A 22017-nucleotide genomic window follows, 5' to 3' on the forward strand; every position below is an offset into this window, starting at 1 on the left:
CGGCACCTCAGTACCTCCAGGCTCTGATCAGGCCCTACACCCAAACAAGGGCACTGCGTTCATCCACCTCTGGCCTGCTCGCCTCCCTACCACTGAGGAAGTACAGTTCCCGCGCAGCCCAGTCAAAACTGTTCGCTGCTCTGGCCCCCCAATGGTGGAACAAACTCCCTCACGACGCCAGGACAGCGGAGTCAATCACCACCTTCCGGAGACACCTGAAACCCCACCTCTTTCAGGAATACCTAGGATAGGATAAAGTAATCCTTCTCACCCCCTTAAAAGATTTAGATGCACTATTGTAAAGTGGCTGTTCCACTGGATGTCTTAAGGTGAACGCACCAATTTGTAAGTCGCTCTGGATAAGAGCGTCTGCTAAATGACTTAAATGTAAATGTAAATGGAGTTGTGCCTCTTATTCACACGCGTATCTGCCCTCTCATTGGCTAGAATGGTCCCACCTGATCTTGCCGACTCTCGACTGCCTTCCTTTTTATAAGAAACGTATTTCCATTGTTTTAGCGGCCACTTTAGTATCTGCTCAATATAATGGATAATCTGTGATCATATCCATCCATTTCAGCCCAGGAGTGGTGTGTGCGTTTCATCCGCTAGGTGGGGCACTTTTCTCTTTGTTTACCCCGCCCAAAAGCCATTACGTTAGTTTCCGACGTTGCTTCAAGTCTGAATCGAAGTAGGCTAGCTAGATATCGCCAAGCGTACTTTCCATATTTCTCTATGTTCAAATGCATATTATGTACATAGATAGTCTTGTAAATTTGTTTTTTTAATAATCCGAAAATAATTTTCAAAGCAATCAACGACAACTGTTGGATCGAAATCTTCGCCTCATCCAGCGTTTATAAATGAAGCAAATAACGTTAGCTACTTGCTAGCGATTTAGCGGCTACGTTAGCTATCTAATCGGTTAGGGAGCTAACAAGTGACGATTCACAAAGGTAAACAAACCAACCGCTAGAAGTTGAAGGGTGGGATGTGGATATCATTTATGTAACCTGCCGTGTTTTTTTTTGTTGCAAAATGGACCATGGAGGACCTTTGCAACGCGAGGACTGTAATATCGTTTAACGAGATGAGAAATGCAGCGACATTCCAATAGCAACGTCGCTACTGAAAAACAACACCAATCCTGAATCCCTCGTCCATTTACATGGTGAAAGCCATCCGTAGAGGCCTGGTGTTTTTAAGCTAGCTAACTGCCCCAGACCATCAAATCAACCCGTGTGCAGTAGATTGCAACAGCCGTGCCCTGGAAACGCCACCGTTGTCACAGGTTTGTTTTTACGTTTTCTGACCAACTATCTTGGCTAACTACGTTAGCTAACTACATGTATGGCCTGGTCAAACGTACGTTAGCTAACTTACCACAGGTAAGGCTGCGAGTTAACGTTATCTAGCTGTGATAGCTAACGTTAAATGTAAAAATGTTTTATTCCCTCTTTTGTTTGATCGTGAGTTGACATAGCTACCAACGTTAGCTAGCTAGATAACTATCTCTACCAACAAACTAGCTAGATGATTAGCTCTGTAGGTACTTGGTAGTGGACTGGTGTCTTATGGTAACGTTAGCCTAGTTAGAATAACCACCCCTCTTACTTGTTAGCTAGGTAACGTTAATACTAATACAGCCCCTCCTAGCCAGAGCTTGGCTACTAACGTAACGCTCTGCTTTTGTGATCAAATCAAGTTGGACAAATATCTATAGTTAACTAGCTGGGCTGGTTTGAGTATTTCGTATTATTCTGTACGTAAATCAGAGACAACCCATTTAGTATATGTCACGTTTCGTATGGTATGTATTAATTTGTGGATGTCCAACACCCATTTCGTATGATATGTTACGAATTCTGGCTAGGTGGCTAACTATAACTAGCTTACTAACGTTAGTTCGGCTATGGGTTAGAGTTAGGAATTCAGTTTAGGAGTTAGGTTAAAGGGTTAATTAAAGTTAGGGGATGGGTATGCTAAGTAGTTGAAAAGTTGCGAATTATCTAAAGTTGTCGTTGATGAGATTTTAAGTCTCAACCTTTGGGTGCTAGACGTTCTCGTAATACGGCCAGCCCATCCACCGCGATTGACTTTTGTTTTTTCCTTGACCATCTGTCTTATTTCACTATACCAAGCGTAACATATTATAACTAATTTGAACGCTTCGGATTTACATTGACCATGTTACGTCTAGTCTATGAGACCAGTCTGGTTTTATTTATGTAAACCTAGCTACATAACAACTAGGCATTGCAAGTTACAGTATATACCCACCATTCAGGTGGTCATTGCAATACTGGGAGGGTTGGATGACAGCTGTCATTACTTTACCCTGTAACAAGCTGTATTGCAAGTCATCACATATTATGTATTGTGCTAAGAATATACATGACAGATTGCTTGGAGATTATGTAGTCTTTTTTGTTGTTGTTGCTTCAAGTCAAATAGACTCATGGATTGACCGGGCAGCTAGGCCTAGATGTTGGCTTTATCAAACTTACACAGATGTTTGCTGAATGGTCAGGATCAATGTGCACGCATACTGCATGGAAGTTCTTTACCATAACCTGTGTTGATGATGCTGGTAATAATGTGCTCTACTTTCACTTCACCATGAAGCTGATTATCTTGCATTATGATTAGCTGGCCTAAATAAAGAATATGCTTTAGTGCGTTGTACAGAGACCATCTTTATACTGTCTATACCATGTAGAAGGGCAATTCCACGGTAACCGAGTGATACTAGATGGGTTTCTATCCAATTTGGGACAGTTTCATATGAATATTCAAAAATTAGCATTAAAACAATATTCACATTTTAACATCAGAGATGTTTCCATCAAATTGACTTGTTGCAGATAAAAGGCTGTACATGATGAGGTAGTGCACATAAAAATACCCTTTGCAGTTAAATGTCCATGTATGGAATAAAACATTACAATGAGTTTCTATTGTATTTTTAACTCTACTGATTTGTTTTCTCACCAAAAATCTTTGCATTGTATAACGAGTGTGCACTCCCTGGTATTGGCACGTGCCCTCTAGATAATAGAGCTGTCTGCATGCTATTGGCGAGAGCACTTGTATAGCCTACATCAGGGATGGGCGACTGGCACGCATGGCCCCCTGTTTGTAGGCCCTTGACCAAAAAAATCATTTTTTTGTTACTCAGTCTAGGTCTCAACTTACTGTTGACAATTAATAAAAGAATACACAAGGTGACATTTTGAAGTTTGGTTGTGCATCAGCAGCCACTCATTTAGCCCATGTCAGCAAAATGTTTTTCGATCGGTAAATTAGCCTAGGGGTCGGCTATCTAAACTTGTAGTAAGCATGGTTGAAATACCAAATAGGGTGGGGCCCATTGATCATTAGTTATCATATTAAAAACGGCTAACATTTGCCTCCACCCTATGGCAAAATGACTAGAATTGCAATAACTTATGGAATTGCGTAGAATTGCAGCAAACTTGCTTTAAATGGCAACATTATTTCTATGCCCCATGGCAAAATGTGCAGAATTGCAGGACATTAACTTTAAAATGTATTTTTTTTAAAACCTTCACTGTCACGAGGTGGGCCAGTAAAATGTTTTAGGATGTGTGTACGCAGACCCACGAGCCACTGGGGAAAGGCAAAGGGGGGTACCTAGTCAATTGTCCAACTGAAATGTGTCTTCTGCATTTAACCCGACCCTTTTGAATCAGAGAGGTGCGGGGGGGCAGAACGACAGATTTTTACCTTGACAACCTTCCGGTTACTGGCCCAACTCTCTAACCACTAGGCTACCTGCTGCCCCTCTGCGGCCCATTATGAGTTCTGTTTTTGGGAGGCGGGAGGAGGGCGCCATTAAAGTTGCCCATCCCTGGCCTACATGATGAGATTAATATTATGGACAAAAGAGTGAGATTTTTTTTTTGTCAAACGTGGACTTTAATGCAGGCAAACTTAAATGAATTTAATCAAAATTTTCCAGCATGTCAAATGTGCAACCAGAGGAAAAAAACTCTAGAGATGCATGAGATGCATGCAAAGCTCTCCCCCTGCCCTCCCATTTGGCAAATATGACCACAATTCTATCCTCCTGATAGCTGCTTACAAGCAAAAACTAAAGCAGGAAGTACCAGTGACTCGCTCAATACGGAAGTTGTCAGATGACGCGGATGCTACGCTACAGGACTGTTTTGCTAGCACAGACTGGAATATGTTTCGGGAATCATCCAATGGCATTAAGGAGTATACCACCTCGGTCATTGGTTTCATCAATAAGTGAATCGACGACGTCGTCCCCACAGTGACCGTACGTACATATCCCAACCAGAAGCCATGGATTACAGGCAACATCCACATTGAGCTAAATGCTAGAGCTGCCGCTTTCAAGGAGCGGGACACTAATCCAGGCGCTTATAAGAAATCCCGCTATGCCCTCAGACGAACCATCAATACAAGATTAAGAGCTGGTGTAGTAGATCCTACTACACCGGCTCTGACGCCCGTTGGATGGGGCAGGGCTTGACAACTTTTACGGACTACAAAGGGAAACCCAGATGCGAGCTGCCCAGTGACGTATTCCTACCAGACGAGCTAAATGCCTTTTAGGCTCGCTTCGAGGCAAGCAACACTGAAGCATGCATATGAGAGCACCAGCTGTTCTGGATGACTGTTTGATAACACTCTCTGTAGCTGAACTTTAAACAGGTCAACATTCACAAAGCCGCGGGGCCAGACAGATGACCAGGACGTGTACTCAAAGCATGCGCGGACCAACTGGCAAGTGTCTTCACTGACATTTTCAACCTGTCCCTGACCGAGTCTGTAATACCTACATGTTTCAAGCAGGCCACCATAGTCCCTTTGCCCAAGGAAGTGAAGGTAACCTGCCTAAATGATTACCGCCCCTTAGCACTCACGTCGGTAGCCATGAAGTGCTTTGAAAGGCTGGTAATGGCTCACATCAACAGCATCCTCCCAGATACCTTAGACCCACTCCAATTTGCATACCACTCCAATTTGCATACCGCCCCAACAGATCCACAGATGACACAATCTCAATCGCACTCCACACTGCCCTTTCCCACCTGGACAAATGGAACACCTATGGGAAAGTGCTGGTCACTGACTACAGCTCAGCGTTCAACACCATAGTGCCCTCAAAGCTCATCACTAAGCTACGGTCCCTGGGACTAAACACCTTCCTCTGCAACTGGACCCTGGACTTCCAAATGGGCCACCCTCCAGGTGGTAAGGGTAGGCAACAACATGTCTGCCACGCTGATCCTCAACACTGGGGCCCCTCATGGGTGTGTACGTAGTCCCCTCCTGTACTCCCTGTTCACCCACGACTGCGTTGGCAAACACTACTCCAACACCATTAAGTTTGCTGCCGGCACAACAATTTTAGACCTGATCACCACCAACGATGAGACAGCCTATAGGGAGGAGGTCAGAGGACTGGCAGTGTGGTACCAGGACAACAACCTCTCCCTCAATGTGAGAAAGGCAGAGGAGCTGATCGTAGACTACAGGAAAAGGCGGGTGGAACAGTTCCCCATTAACATCGACGGGGCTGTAATTGAGCGGGTCGAGTGTGTTCAAGTTCCTTGGCGTCCACATCACCAACAAACTATCATGGTCTATACACACCCAGACAGTCGTGAAGATGGCACGGCAAAACTTTTTCCCCCTCAGGAGACTGAAAAGATTTGGCATGGGTCCCCAGATCCTCAAAGTTCTACAGCTGCACCATTGAGAGCGTCCTGACTGGTTTCATCACTGCCTGGTATGGCAACTGCTCGGCATCTCACCGTAAGGTGCTACAGAGGATAGTGCATACGGCCCAAGTACATCACTGGGGCCACACTTCCTGTCATCCAGGACCTATATAATAGGCGGTGTCAGAGTAAAGCCCATAAAATTGTCGGAGACTCCAGTCACCCAAGTCATAGACTGTTTTCTCTGCTACCGCACACACGGCAAACGGTACCGGAGCGCCAAGTCTAGGACCAAAAGGCTCCTTAACAGCTTCTACCCCCAAGACATAAGACTGCTGAACAATTAGTCAAATGGCCACCGGGCTATTTACATTGACCCCCCCCCCATTTGTTTTGTACACTGCTGCATCATCACTTCACCCCTACCAACATGTACAAATGACCTTAACTAACCTGTACCCCCGCACACTGATTCGGTACCGGTACCCAATGTATATAGCCTCTTTATTCTTATGTTATTGTTACTTTTTATTATTTTTGTATTTAATTTTTTACTTTAGTTTATTTGGTAAATATTTTCTTACTCTTGAACTGCATTGTTGGTTAAGGGCTTGTAAGTAAGCATTTCACGGTAATGTCTACACCTGTTATATTCAGCACATTGTTGGTTAAGGGCTTGTAAGTAAGCATTTCACGGTAATGTCTACATCTGTTATATTCAGCACATTTTTGGTTAAGGGCTTGTAAGTAAGCATTTCACGGTAATGTCTACATCTGTTATATTCAGCACATTGTTGGTTAAGGGCTTGTAAGTAAGCATTTCACGGTAATGTCTACATCTGTTATATTCAGCACATTGTTGGTTAAGGGCTTGTAAGTAAGCATTTCACGGTAATGTCTACATCTGTTGTATTCGCTGCATGTGATATTTTAGTGGCCTTTTGTTGTCCCCAGCACAAGGTGCACCTGTGTAATGAGCAGCTTTTTGATATGCCTCACCTATCTTGGTGATGGAGAAATGCTCACTAAAGGGGATGTTAAAAAGATTGTGCACAAAATTTGAGAGCAATAAGCTTTTTGTGTGTATGGAATATTTCTGGTATCTTTTATTTCAGCTCATGAAACATAGGACCAACACTGTTCATGTTGCGTTTATATATTTTTTTCAGTGTACCTTATGTACTTTTCCCCGTTGATTTGTTAGGATTTGGATGATGCTGACACTGATGCACCTGAGAGAGAACCCTCCTTCTGTCTGACACAACCAGCTGGATTTAACACGCCCTCCCCTCAGTACCCCCATCTCCTGCACCTGAACCATGTGAGGGCCCCTCGCTCTACTTTGAGGGGATCCCAGGACTGTTGTGTAAAAGCAGCCGCTGAGCGGGGCCAGAGTGAACCTGTGTGTAAGCAAGCAGTCTTCCCCCTAACCCCCCACCCACATATTCCCACCCTCCTTCCCATTGGGAAAGCGCCATGATGTTCCGAGACCAGGTGGGCATCCTGACGGACTGGTTCAAAGGCTGGAACGAGTGTGAGCAGACGGTGGCGCTTCTTTCCTTGCTGAAGAGAGCGTCTCGTACTCAGGCCCGCTTCCTGCACATCTGCCTGGAGCACTGGCTGGCAGACTGCACTGAGATCCACATCCTGGAGGCTGAGGCCAACAATGCAGGTAGTTAATGACTGCAGATTTCTGAAGGATACATTTGAAACCCTATTGGATTAGCCATGTTGCATTACCGGTACACCTTATCTTAAAGTGTAAAAACCTTGTAACAGATAGACCTACAACCTGTGAAAATGTATTTTTACATGTAATTAACTGCCCCTCTGTCCCTCCCCTCTCTAGACATTGTGAGCCAGTGGCACCAGGAGCCCATGGAGAAGGCAGTGTCCCTGCTGCTGTCCCACCTACCCCTGCTGCAGCCCCGCAACAGCGAGGCCAAGTGTGAGTACATGAAGCTGCTGCAGAAGGTGCTGAGCTATACCATCGAGAGTAGCCTGTTTGTGGAGGAGAGCAGACAGCTGCTGTCCTACGCCCTTATCCACCCGGCCACCACCCTGGACGACCGCACCTCGCTGGCCATGTGGCTCAACCACTTGGAGGAGCACCTCTCCAGCGGCTACCCAGGGCCCTCCTCCCGGCCCCCCTCCGGCCCCTACCACCCCCGTCAGGGTTCAGATGAGTGGCCGGGCTCCGCGGAGGGCCTGGACCCTGGCCACGGCTGGCTGGACAAGCCCCCCTCCAGCTCCTCCCCTGCAGGGCAGAATGGACACATGTCTTTCCAGGGCGGGATGTCCTCGCCCATCAACAGCAACAATGCAGGTCAGTGGCTCACATCTCTACCAAGCCAGAGTGAGGGAGAGAAATGGTCGAAGATATGTTGAGGTGAATAGGAATATACTAAACATACAATATAACTTTTTGTCGTTATATCAGTTATGTAATCATGCTCAACTATATAGTTTGTGATCTTTGTCATGATTGTCACGTCTTTGTAAATATTCTCTCTGTATAGGCCTAGCCTTCATTAAAGGGATGGTTTACTGCAATTATCTATAACATCCTGCCCCTCCTGTGTGCCCTGCCAGGCATGGGTCAGATGGGCCAGCCCAGTCCTCTGAAGAGGTCCTTGTCCCTGATCCCCTCCAGTCCCCAGGTCTGTGGCGCAGATTGGCTGAGCCAGGATGACCTGGGGGGGCGACAGGCCTTTGACCACGCCCCCCTGTCCCCCCAGAGTAGTGTGGCATCCTCAGGCAGCGAGCAGACTGAGGACCAGGGCTCCAGAAACACCTTCCAGGAGGACGGCAGTGGCATGAAAGGTCAGGAGGTCAACCATAACACGCCAAGGGTTCAAAGCGGTTACATTGTTGGTATTTTCTCTGGGAAAAGTCATGACATGCCAACGGCTACTGCACTTGGCAATGGTGGAATTGCCTTTTCAGTGGGATGCTATAGAGTTTAAGTTTGTTTGTGTGTGCTCCAGATGTCCATGACAAATAAGTAGGACAGCGTTCTCCAACAAATAGATCTGAGGTGTTTATTTTGACATGCACTGCACAGATGCGTCAAGCATTCCACAGTAGTGTATTTGGTAGTTCTTTCCTTCTCATTGTTCTTGGACTAGAGTTACAAGGACTCAACAGGAGAAGAATAACAACTTATGAGCACGTTGTTTTTCTACTTTCTGTTTCAGATGTGCCCATGTGGCTGAAGAGCCTCCGTCTTCATAAGTACGCAGCACTTTTCTCCCAGATGACTTATGAGGAGATGATGATTCTGACAGAGCACCACCTGGAGTCACAGGTTTGTCATCGTTTGTCACAGGTTGGTCAGCTTCTCTTGTTAGTCCTCTCTTTCCCCTGCCTTCCTCATCAGGGCTGAATAGATATGGCCTGTGTATTGTCCTCCAGCATAGTCATACCTCAGCACTCAATGAGCCATGAAATGAAGCATCAGCTGCACCCTACAGTTATACACAGCCTCCCCGCGCAGATAAACGATGCCGTCTTGGCTCTGCTCCATAGCTTTAATGAAACCGATGGTGATCAGGAGTGTTATTTAGTAACTGTATATCTGGATGTCCGTGTTGCTGTGAGCAGTGATTTCTCCTTTTAACTCTTTGTCCAGAATGTGACCAAAGGTGCGCGGCACAAGATAGCCCTGAGTGTCCAGAAGCTACGGGAGAGGCCAAGCGTTCTCAAGTCTTTAGAGAAGGTAAACCACATGCTCTCACCACTATTATTTTTAAAGCATTTCAGATGCATTTTTATCTGGTAATGTTGTTCTCAACAACTTCACTATTAGTTTCCATTTGGATCCCTGTGCCCTAGATGGGGAAAAAATGACCATATCCACTATAATAATCACAAATAGTGTAGATATGCTACCACTCACATTATCTTCAAATGAGAAGTTGAGCAGCGAGTTCCATGACAATTTCCTGTCACACCTCAAGACAGCTTTGCTAATAAGATAATGCTATAATTGATCCAACAGGATATATTGGAGGGGGGCAACCTGCGTAACGCCCTACAGGAGCTACAGCAGATTATCATCACCCCCATCAAGGTCTACAGCTACAGCCCTCCCAGTGTTTCCCACAGAGATATGGAGGGGACTGGATCCCCCTCAGACCACTCCAACCCTGGGGAGGACAAGGACCTGGCCCAGGAGGGCTTCCAGCCCCACAACCCCCCTCCCTGCGACGGGGAGTCCTCAGCCACACCCATCTCAGACCGCGACATTGCTGGCCAGTTCACACGTGTCATGGGTAAAGGTAAAAAAAAGGACAAGGCTTTTACATGGCTGAGTACATGTGTTTTGTGCAGTTGGACAATTGTTGAGCTTGTTTGTTGTTGATGTGTGATGTGCTGGTGTGTTTTGTTTGGAATGAGTGTTGGAGGGGGTGGGTGTTATGTAACATTGTGTGAACCTCCTGTCCATGTGTTGCAGTGTGCACTCAACTACTGGTTTCCAGGCCGGACGAGGAGAATATCAGCTGTTACCTGCAGCTCATTGAGAAATGTCTGACACATGAGGTGAGACAGCACAGAATCACATCTAGAACCTTTTCACATACAGCTAGCTGGTGGTTTAGGCTGCAAATTATGTGTAACAACACCTACTGCTCCTCTCAATGGTATGTTACATAGAACTTTCACTGCACTAAGAAAGAAATATACGGTTTATTTTTTTGCTGCTATGTTTGAACCATTACCAGGAGTTCAAACACCTGTCTCTTGCTCGCTCTCTTTCTCACTCGCCAATTAAAATATGTATCTCAACTGGGGTGAAGTATTTGATGTCTCTAGCTAGCTGTTTGAAATCATCAGGAGCAGGGTTTCACTCTCTTTTACCTCTGTCTCTCTCCTCTCTGTTACCTCTCAATTTATCTCTCTTACATCTCTTACCTCATCTCTTTCATTCTCTCTCTATTTCAGGCTTTCACAGAGACTCAGAGGAAGAGACTGGTCTCCTGGAAGCAGCAGGTTCTCAAACTGCTCCGCCTGTTCCCAAGAAAAGCCATGCTGGACATGCCTGTGTACCGACAGAAAGGGTAAGATAACTGGACTTCCTTTTGATCGATCACTCTTCTGCCATGGCAGCTGAGAGTCTCTCTCTATCCATCTGGATGTCCCCCAGGGCTCTGTCTGATAACTGTTCTCTCTGCCTCCTCTAGCTGGATGTCCCCCAGGGCTCTGTCTGATAACTGTTCTCTGTCTCCTCTAGCTGGATGTCCCCCAGGGCTCTGTCTGATAACTGTTCTCTCTGCCTCCTCTAGCTGGATGTCCTACAGGGCTCTGTCTGATAACTGTTCTCTCTGCCTCCTCTAGCTGGATGTCCCCCAGGGCTCTGTCTGATAACTGTTCTCTGTCTCCTCTAGCTGGATGTCCCCCAGGGCTCTGTCTGATAACTGTTCTCTGTCTCCTCTAGCTGGATGTCCCCCAGGGCTCTGTCTGATAACTGTTCTCTGTCTCCTCTAGCTGGATGTCCTACAGGGCTCTGTCTGATAACTGTTCTCTCTGCCTCCTCTAGCTGGATGTCCTACAGGGCTCTGTCTGATAACTGTCCTCTCTGTCTCCTCTAGCTGGATGTCCTACAGGGCTCTGTCTGATAACTGTTCTCTCTGCCTCCTCTAGCTGGATGTCCTGTTCTCTCTGCCTCCTCTAGCTGGCTCTGTCTGATAACTGTTCTCTCTGCCTCCTCTAGCTGGATGTCCCCCAGGGCTTTGTCTGATAACTGTTCTCTGTCTCCTCTAGCTGGATGTCCCCCAGGGCTCTGTCTGATAACTGTTCTCTCTGCCTCCTCTAGCTGGATGTCCCCCAGGGCTCTGTCTGATAACTGTTCTCTCTGCCTCCTCTAGCTGGATGTCCCCCAGGGCTCTGTCTGATAACTGTTCTCTCTGCCTCCTCTAGCTGGATGTCCCCCAGGGCTTTGTCTGATAACTGTTCTCTGTCTCCTCTAGCTGGATGTCCCCCAGGGCTCTGTCTGATAACTGTTCTCTGTCTCCTCTAGCTGGATGTCCCCAGGGCTCTGTCTGATAACTGTTCTCTCTGCCTCCTCTAGCTGGATGTCCTACAGGGCTCTGTCTGATAACTGTCCTCTCTGCCTCCTCTAGCTGGATGTCCTACAGGGCTCTGTCTGATAACTGTTCTCTCTGCCTCCTCTAGCTGGATGTCCCCCAGGGCTCTGTCTGATAACTGTTCTCTCTGCCTCCTCTAGCTGGATGTCCCCCAGGGCTCTGTCTGATAACTGTTCTCTGTCTCCTCTAGCTGGATGTCCCCCAGGGCTCTGTCTGATAACTGTTCTCTGCCTCCTCTAGCTGGATGTCCCCCAGGGCTCTGTCTGATAACTGTTCTCTCTGCCTCCTCTAGCTGGATGTCCTACAGGGCTCTGTCTGATAACTGTTCTCTCTGCCTCCTCTAGCTGGATGTCCTACAGGGCTCTGTCTGATAACTGTTCTCTGTCTCCTCTAGCTGGATGTCCCCCAGGGCTCTGTCTGATAACTGTTCTCTCTGCCTCCTCTAGCTGGATGTCCTACAGGGCTCTGTCTGATAACTGTTCTCTCTGCCTCCTCTAGCTGGATGTCCCCCAGGGCTCTGTCTGATAACTGTTCTCTCTGCCTCCTCTAGCTGGATGTCCTACAGGGCTCTGTCTGATAACTGTTCTCTCTGCCTCCTCTAGCTGGATGTCCCCCAGGGCTCTGTCTGATAACTGTTCTCTCTGTCTCCTCTTGCTGGATGTCCCCCAGGGCTCTGTCTGATAACTGTTCTCTCTGTCTCCTCTAGCTGGATGTCCCCCAGGGCTCTGTCTGATAACTGTTCTCTGTCTCCTCTAGCTGGATGTCCCCCAGGGCTCTGTCTGATAACTGTCCTCTCTGCCTCCTCTAGCTGGATGTCCTACAGGGCTCTGTCTGATAACTGTCCTCTCTGCCTCCTCTAGCTGGATGTCCTACAGGGCTCTGTCTGATAACTGTTCTCTCTGCCTCCTCTAGCTGGATGTCCCCCAGGGCTCTGTCTGATAACTGTTCTCTCTGCCTCCTCTAGCTGGATGTCCCCCAGGGCTTTGTCTGATAACTGTTCTCTCTGCCTCCTCTAGCTGGATGTCCTACAGGGCTCTGTCTGATAACTGTTCTCTCTGCCTCCTCTAGCTGGATGTCCCCCAGGGCTCTGTCTGATAACTGTTCTCTCTGCCTCCTCTAGCTGGATGTCCCCCAGGGCTTTGTCTGATAACTGTTCTCTGTCTCCTCTAGCTGGATGTCCCCAGGGCTCTGTCTGATAACTGTTCTCTCTGCCTCCTCTAGCTGGATGTCCCCAGGGCTCTGTCTGATAACTGTCCTCTCTGCCTCCTCTAGCTGGATGTCCCCAGGGCTCTGTCTGATAACTGTTCTCTCTGCCTCCTCTAGCTGGATGTCCCCCAGGGCTTTGTCTGATAACTGTTCTCTGTCTCCTCTAGCTGGATGTCCCCCAGGGCTCTGTCTGATAACTGTTCTCTCTGCCTCCTCTAGCTGGATGTCCCCCAGGGCTCTGTCTGATAACTGTTCTCTCTGCCTCCTCTAGCTGGATGTCCCCCAGGGCTCTGTCTGATAACTGTTCTCTCTGCCTCCTCTAGCTGGATGTCCTACAGGGCTCTGTCTGATAACTGTTCTCTCTGCCTCCTCTAGCTGGATGTCCTACAGGGCTCTGTCTGATAACTGTTCTCTCTGCCTCCTCTAGCTGAATGTCCCCCAGGGCTCTGTCTGATAACTGTTCTCTCTGCCTCCTCTAGCTGGATGTCCTACAGGGCTCTGTCTGATAACTGTTCTCTCTGTCTCCTCTAGCTGGATGTCCCCCAGGGCTCTGTCTGATAACTGTTCTCTCTGCCTCCTCTAGCTGGATGTCCTACAGGGCTCTGTCTGATAACTGTTCTCTGTCTCCTCTAGCTGGATGTCCTACAGGGCTCTGTCTGATAACTGTTCTCTCTGCCTCCTCTAGCTGGATGTCCCCCAGGGCTCTGTCTGATAACTGTTCTCTCTGTCTCCTCTAGCTGGATGTCCCCCAGGGCTCTGTCTGATAACTGTTCTCTGTCTCCTCTAGCTGGATGTCCTACAGGGCTCTGTCTGATAACTGTTCTCTCTGCCTCCTCTAGCTGGATGTCCTACAGGGCTCTGTCTGATAACTGTTCTCTGTGCCTCCTCTAGCTGGATGTCCTACAGGGCTCTGTCTGATAACTGTTCTCTTTTTATTTTTTTATTTCACCTTTATTTAACCAAGTAGGCTAGTTGAGAACAGGTTCTCATTTGCAACTGCGACCTGGCCAAGATAAAGCATAGCAGTGTGAACAGACAACACAGAGTTACACATGGAGTAAACAATTAACAAGTCAATAACACAGTAGAGAAAAAAAAAGGGGAGTCTATATACAATGTGTGCAAAAGGCATGAGGAGGTAGGCGAATAATTACAATATTGCAGATTAACACTGGAGTGATAAATGATCAGATGATCATGTACAGGTAGAGATATTTGTGTGCAAAAGAGCAGAAAGGTAAATAAATAAAAACTGTGGGGATGAGGTAGGTGAGAATGGGTGGGCTATTTACCAATAGATTATGTACAGCTGCAGCGATCGGTTAGCTGCTCAGATAGCTGATGTTTGAAGTTGGTGAGGGAGATAAAAGTCTCCAACTTCAGCGATTTTTGCAAATCGTTCCAGTCACAGGCAGCAGAGTACTGGAACGAAAGGCGGCCGAATGAGGTGTTGGCTTTGGGGATGCTCAATGAGATACACCTGCTGGAGCGCGTGCTACGGATGGGTGTTGCCATCGTGACCAGTGAGCTGAGATAAGGCGGAGCTTTGCCTAGCATGGCCTTGTAGATGACCTGGAGCCAGTGGGTCTGGCGACGAATATGTAGCGAGGGCCAGCCGACTAGAGCATACAAGTCGCAGTGGTGGGTAGTATAAGGTGCTTTAGTGACAAAACGGATGGCACTGTGATAAACTGCATCCAGTTTGCTGAGAAGAGTGTTGGAAGCCATTTTGTAGATGACATCGCCGTAGTCGAGGATCGGTAGGATAGTCAGTTTTACTAGGGTAAGCTTGGCAGCGTGAGTAAAGGAGGCTTTGTTGCGGAATAGAAAGCCGACTCTTGATTTGATTTTCGATTGGAGATGTTTGATATGGGTCTGGAAGGAGAGTTTGCAGTCTAGCCAGACACCTAGGTACTTATAGGTGTCCACATATTCAAGGTCGGAACCATCCAGTGTGGTGATGCTAGTCGGGCAAGCGGGTGCAGGTAGCGATCGGTTGAAAAGCATGCATTTGGTTTTACTAGCGTTTAAGAGCAGTTGGAGGCCACGGAAGGAGTGTTGTATGGCATTGAAGCTCGATTGGAGGTTAGATAGCACAGTGTCCAATGACGGGCCGAAAGTGTATAGAATGGTGTCGTCTGCGTAGAGGTGGATCAGGGAATCGCCCGCAGCAAGAGCAACATCATTGATATACACAGAGAAAAGAGTCGGCCCGAGAATTGAACCCTGTGGCACCCCCATAGAGACTGCCAGAGGACCGGACAACATGCCCTCCGATTTGACACACTGAACTCTGTCTGCAAAGTAATTGGTGAACCAGGCAAGGCAGTCATCCGAGAAGCCGAGGCTACTGAGTCTGCCGATAAGAATATGGTGATTGACAGAGTCGAAAGCCTTGGCAAGGTCGATGAAGACGGCTGCACAGTACTGTCTTTTATCGATGGCGGTTATGATGTCGTTTAGTACCTTGAGTGTGGCTGAGGTGCACCTGTGACCGGCTCGGAAACCAGATTGCATAGCGGAGAAGGTACGGTGGGATTCGAGATGGTCAGTGACCTGTTTGTTGACTTGGCTTTCAAGACCTTAGATAGGCAGGGCAGAATGGATATAGGTCTGTAACAGTTTGGGTCCAGGGTGTCTCCCCTTTGAAGAGGGGGATGACTGCGGCAGCTTTCCAATCCTTGGGGATCTCAGACGATATGAAAGAGAGGTTGAACAGGCTGGTAATAGGGGTTGCGACAATGGCGGCGGATAGTTTCAGAAATAGAGGGTCCAGATTGTCAAGCCCAGCTGATTTATACGGGTCCAGGTTTTGCAGCTCTTTCAGAACATCTGCTATCTGGATTTGGGTAAAGGAGAACCTGGAGAGGCTTGGGCGAGGAGCTGCGGGGGGGCCGGAGCTGTTGGCCGAGGTAGGAGTAGCCAGGCGGAAGGCATGGCCAGCCGTTGAGAAATGCTTGTTGAAGTTTTCGATAATCATGGATTTGTCAGTGGTGACCGTGTTCCCTAGCCTCAGTGCAGTGGGCAGCTGGGAGGAGGTGCTCTTGTTCTCCATGGACTTCACAGTGTCCCAGAACTTTTTGGAGTTGGAGCTACAGGATGCAAACTTCTGCCTGAAGAAGCTGGCCTTAGCTTTCCTGACTGACTGCGTGTATTGGTTCCTGACTTCCCTGAACAGTTGCATATCGCGGGGACTGTTCGATGCTATTGCAGTCCTCTCTGCCTCCTCTAACTGAATGTCCTACAGGGCTCTGTCTGATAACTGTTCTCTCTGCCTCCTCTAGCTGGATGTCCCCCAGGGCTCTGTCTGATAACTGTTCTCTCTGCCTCCTCTAGCTGGATGTCCTACAGGGCTCTGTCTGATAACTGTTCTCTCTGTCTCCTCTAGCTGGATGTCCTACAGGGCTCTGTCTGATAACTGTTCTCTCTGCCTCCTCTAGCTGGATGTCCCCCAGGGCTCTGTCTGATAACTGTTCTCTCTGCCTCCTCTAGCTGGATGTCCTACAGGGCTCTGTCTGATAACTGTTCTCTCTGCCTCCTCTAGCTGGGCATATGGTTCCAATTCCCTCCCCACAGCAGGCTCTGTGAGTGCTGGGGGTCTGGCACGTAGGGGGCAGAGGTCATTCCAGTTGCCCCCTCGTGGCCTCACTGCCGGGCGCATGGGTCTCCTGAGTCCAGGTGGCATCGGGGTTGCCTCCCCTCGCCACACCCTCACCAGCCCCACACTGCCAGGCCAGGGCAGACAGGTCAGTCATAGGATGGGATGTCATATAGTCTGGGGGCATTGAATACAGCCACTGAAGTTTACATATAGAAAAGTCAGAATCATTCACAAGATAATACATTTTCTAAGAAGTCTTTGTCATTGAGGGTTGCATCTAGTTAGCCAACATTAGATTATATTGATCTACATGTTATTATACCCACATAGTGATGAACTATCCTTAGACAACATTTGTTTTGACAGATTAACAAGTGCAACCACAAGTGTTGACAGGTTAATCAATGCAATACCCAGGGCAACACGTGGGTTAGGCACTGCATTTTGATATGCATTGGTTCATTATCATAGCTGGAAGAGTCTCTCTGTAATCATCGTGCTGGGAAGACTAACACAGTGTACAACATGTTTGATGAGAGTTGATGTTCTTTTGTCTCTGTAGAACCTGTGGTTTGCCAACCCTGGAGGCAGCAACAGCATGCCAAGCCAGAGTCGCAGCTCCGTGCAACGGACCCACTCACTCCCTGTCCACACCTCCCCGCAAACCATGCTCCTGTTCCAGCAGCAAGGTAGGATCCTAGCACCCCCTTCCCCCAATCACTTCTAAATCAAATGTTTTTATATAGCCCTTAGATCAGCTGATATCTCAAAGTGCTGTACAGAAACGCAGCCTAAAACCCCAAACAGCAAGCAATGCCGGTGTAGAAGCATGGTGGCTAGGAAAAACTCCCTAGAAAGACCAAAACCTAGAGAGGAACCAGGCTATGAGGGGTGGCCAGTCCTCTTCTGGCTGTGCTGGGTGGAGATTATAACAGAACATGGCCAAGATGTTCAAATGTTCATAAAAAATAATAATCACAGTAGTTGTCGAGGGTGCAACAGGTCAGCACCTCAGGAGTAAATGTCACTTGGCTTTTCATAGCCAATCATTCAGAGTATCTCTCCCGCCTCTGCTGTCTCCAGAGAGTTGAAAACAGCAGGTCTGGGACAGGTAGCACGTCCGGTGAACAGGTCAGGGTTCCATAGTCTCAGGCAGAACAGTTGAAACTGGAGCAGCAGCACGGCCAGGTGGACTGGGGACAGCAAGGAGTCATCATGCCAGGTAGTCCTGAGGCATGGTCCTAGGGCTCAGGTCCTCCGAGAGAGAAAGAAAGAGAATTAGAGTTCTAAACATCATCTTACACATACCTTGCTCCAGTGTCTATTCCCACTGTCTTTTTACACATACCCTCCATTCACATTTCCTTTAATATCCCAGCGACATCTCCTTCCAAACCCAATCATACACGGCCTTTATACATCTCACCCACAGCCTTTAAGCCCAATTTTACACTGGCTTACGCATCCCACCCACATCTCTATACACACCGCATTCACACGGCTCCATATTTAATGCATCTGTCAGTTTTTAAAGTGTGATTAATGGTCCAGATAACTGAGTGACCTGTCTCTCCTCTCCCAGAATGCCAAGTTCCAGGTGCAGACCTGGAGATCAACCCCACCCTGGAGTCACTGTGCCTCAGTATGACAGAGCATGCCTTAGGGGGTGAGTGAAAACACACGCCTTACTCCCACATGCAACTTCTTGGAAGTATGACACTGATATTTTAAACCACATTTAGGTTTCCTGGAATGTTCTGATGTTATTGAAAGTTGTCACTTGGAGTAGGCAGAGAGTGAAATACATGTTTATTTTTTTTCATCCATTTTTTTTCCCAATCCTCCTTCCTGTAGATGGAATGGACCGAACATCAACAATATGAAATTAAAAGCAGTGAAAGGAAGAAACCAAACTGACACTTCACTTCAACTGAGGCCTGTTCAGTTCCTCTTGCCCAGCACAAAAATATATGCTTAAAAAAGAAAGCGAAATGGTCACTACAAAACGACAACTAACAGTGTATATGTTCTCTGATATTTTTCTACTTTATTATACTTAACTGAGTTTATTATAAATGGAATACAGATGACTATTATATTACAGGAGGGAGAAGAGGTTACTTGTGCAACCTGCTCCATGTCTTCTGCAGGACTGTGACATTAAAAGGAGCAGATTGATGCTCTGACTGTTGAGCTTTGAGAGGAACATGGAGGATTGGTGCTGTCTTAAGGGGGTTCTAACTTAAATGTTTCTCCCCTTTTCCTCCCAGAAAAAAAATCAGCGCAGAGCCATGCCTCACACCCCCAGATACTTTAACTGTATGGTCAGGCACTTGGCCTCCCAATTGGGCACTAGAACAGAAATGAATCACACGCATGACCAGCCTGTAGCATGGCTCTGATCCTTGAACACAACTACAGCTGTCTAAACAACTAACCTGCTACAGCCAGAGCTAGTTAGGCCCTGACAGTGGACACACCAACACCCTGGCTCATTCCCCTCACGTACCCAACATGGGTATTACTGGCTCTGACACCTCCTCACCTCTAGTAGGCCAAAGAGAAGGGCTCTGTGGGAATACCTGTTGGACTGATGTTTGGAGTGGCCAATGCGACTTTAGACATGGTAATTGTTAAAACAATGGCGGTTTGAACGTAGCATGCCAGCTGCAATTTGTCCGCATTGATATTTTTGCCCTACTACAAAAATTATGCTGAATCTCCTTTGCAAGTTAAGGGCAGAGGGAAAATCCCACATGGTTGAATAAGGACCGGTGAGGTTTCTTGTGGGGGCTGTGAGAACTTGCATTGGTAAAGAAAATGAAAAAAAATCTGAGGGGAGCTGTTGGTGCATGTGTGTTCAAGTAGTTACCTCCCTATGTTATACTGGGTGAGGAAGCTTAATGAATTCCCATTCTACCCTGAGGCCCCATTATGACTGGTTCTGAAAAATGCAAAGGAAGCACTGTCTCTGCCACTCAGAATGAACCAGTACCCACCTCCTCACCCTGCCCTCTCCTCAACATAGCCTGTGTGGAGATCTGCGGAATCATACTTTTTAAGTAGCCAGAATAGATTCCCACCCTGCTCTTACTTACAGCTGCAATGGGGTTGGACAGCCTTCCTGTTTAGATTAAGCCACAGCGGAGCCGGCGTGAGATATGGCTCGGAAAATTTGCCTCAATCCAGGGGTGAGAAATGTAAACTGCCGTTTGTCGTCCTGCTAGCTAGCAGTAGCCACAGCAGCTATTTCTCGTCCCTGGATTGGGGTATGTTTTCATATCTCACGCCGGCTCCGCGGTGGCTTAATCTAAACAGGAAGGCCGTCCAAGCCCAGTGCACCTGTAAGAAAGCGTAGGGTGGGAATCTATTCTGTCTTATATTTTAAGGTGCTTGAAATATGTCCTGTTTGGGTCTCTCTATGTGTTCCAGTTGTAAAACCCTAACACTTATTTTGTGGTGTCAGTGTTGAATCAGAAACTCTTATACAACCCGTCTTTGATTGTGGCAGAGCGGAGGTGCATGTATGTATATGGTCTTAACGTTTGGATCACCTTTGGTTGCATCACGAGGCAGGGATATCCATTAGCATTTTATTTCTGCAGAGCCATAGCTGGTCTATTTGTTTAGTAAACATGGTTATTTACCAGCATGACTTTTATTATAATTTTTTTTTTTACTACTCCCTTCATTTTAAGAACTTATGTTTTTTTTTCTAGAATTGCATGTTTTCTCCCACACTAATTGAACGATTGTTGTAGATATTGAGAGAGGGCAGTGTGGCACAGTCAAGGTAGTGCTTAATGTCTACAAATCCTCCAGAGAGCAGATATGATGGAACTGGAGTTCAATGTCGATTCCTCCTAATAGCACTGTTTACCTCCCTCTGGCAGTGCCCATTTCATTTTCTGTGATGTGTAATGATGGGTCTGAAAATAAGACTGTTGGCACTTCAGTGCTCGTAAATATGCTGTCTCCTCAGTATGTAGGGCCTAAAGCACGTAGCTAAGCCTTCTACCACATGAGGGCTGGGTAGAGAATGATATGCCTTCTACCCCCTCAGTTCAGCTGCTTATCTACTCGCTGTAATCATGATTCTCACTAGACTAGATCGTGTCTAGAGAGTGAGACCTGTATATGAGGGTATGTTGTGTACCCTTTGCTCTGCGCTCCTAAAATGTTTGAGTGGCAAGTGAAGACTGCTATTGCCTGGCCTTGTGGGTTTGAACTGTCAGATGCCGCAGGCTGATTAACAGTTGATGTCACCTGAAATGCACAGCGACAGCTTCCTCTCTCTGATTTGGCTATTGAGCCTGTGTAGTGTCCTAGTCATGGTTATCCTCTGAGCTGGCTCTTGGATAGATATGACTTTATGAATACATTAGATTCATTCCCACAAAGAGAGTAGAATGGTTAAAAAATGTTCGAATTTCAGGTTTAGGCAACCAATGATCTCAATCTAAGATATTAAATTGATACTAGCATGACATGTAATATGGCTCAGGTTGTCATTTCCTTTCCCTGTCTCAATACATACAATGGCACCTGAAGTAATTCCTCCACGTAAGGGGTAGCCAGTCCCGTTGTAGAAAAGTCTTAGTTCTTTAGGAGAGGCTAAATTGACTTTGCACATGCCAGTGGTTTAGGATGCAGAGGGGGATGAAATAGCCAATCTGAGTCATAATAGTAGATGTGCAAGTCTAGCCCAACACTAACAACGGGCCAAGGAATATGTTTACCCCCGTGTTTACATTTCAGTGAAGCGTGAAATTGGTTAGAAAATGCACTTCATGAGTCTGGCTTTATTTTCACATGCCAAGCAGAATTATGAGGTACATAGCCAGCCTGTCATACATGAGACCCCTTCTCCCAAGTGGCCTGTCAGTTGTGGTCAATGTCCCTGCCTGGCATAATAAATAAGCAGTATGTTGTAGGCTTTTGTTTTGCATCTCTGTCTTGTACAATTTATATTTAATTCTAATGACTCCCCAAACATTTTTCTAATGTTTTATGAATGAACAGTTTGCACCCCATGCTTACACACGCTACTTTTTTACTGTCACACATTGTTTGAATGATCTGAACTACAGTATTGATCAGATGGACAGTCCAAATAAAAGTTACATTTTTTTTGCTACGTGACTCATGTTTGTGGTATCAGTGTTTCCTTTTATTCACAATTTAGAATATATTATTTAAGACACTTTGCAACAGTTAGTTACAGCCGTATAATAGGTAATTTAATTATCGTACACACTTAATGAGTAACCCATACTCATAGGTATGACGTTTGGAATGTGGTGGTGCCGTCAGTACATTCCATTGCAGTACACTACATGCAAAGCTAGTCAACATCAGGAGACACACTCATTCAAAATGTACATGCTACAACATATCAACTGCCTGT

General features: G+C 46.9%; 1 protein-coding gene across 3 annotated transcripts; it reads left to right on the forward strand.

Annotated features, from left to right (window-relative positions):
• Positions 1-654: 654 nt before the first annotated feature.
• LOC115141843 (protein Smaug homolog 2-like) lies at positions 655-21752 on the forward strand. 3 transcript variants are annotated; one of them, XM_029681095.2, is made up of 13 exons: positions 655-1291; positions 6922-7389; positions 7567-8043; positions 8310-8540; positions 8915-9045; positions 9349-9435; positions 9718-9997; positions 10174-10259; positions 10662-10777; positions 16554-16755; positions 17173-17299; positions 18193-18276; positions 18465-21752. In XM_029681095.2, exons 2-13 carry the CDS (start codon positions 7194-7196, stop codon positions 18491-18493), a joined length of 2046 nt encoding a protein of 681 aa, XP_029536955.1. In that variant the 5' UTR covers positions 655-1291; positions 6922-7193; the 3' UTR covers positions 18494-21752. The 3 variants fall into 3 exon arrangements, with proteins under 3 accessions (XP_029536955.1, XP_029536957.1, XP_029536956.1); XM_029681097.2 differs by having other exon boundaries at positions 8915-9024; XM_029681096.2 differs by having other exon boundaries at positions 655-956.
• Positions 21753-22017: the final 265 nt, after the last annotated feature.

Source organism: Oncorhynchus nerka, linkage group LG14 (genome assembly GCF_034236695.1).
Source record: "Oncorhynchus nerka isolate Pitt River linkage group LG14, Oner_Uvic_2.0, whole genome shotgun sequence".
NCBI classification, from domain to species: domain Eukaryota; kingdom Metazoa; phylum Chordata; class Actinopteri; order Salmoniformes; family Salmonidae; genus Oncorhynchus; species Oncorhynchus nerka.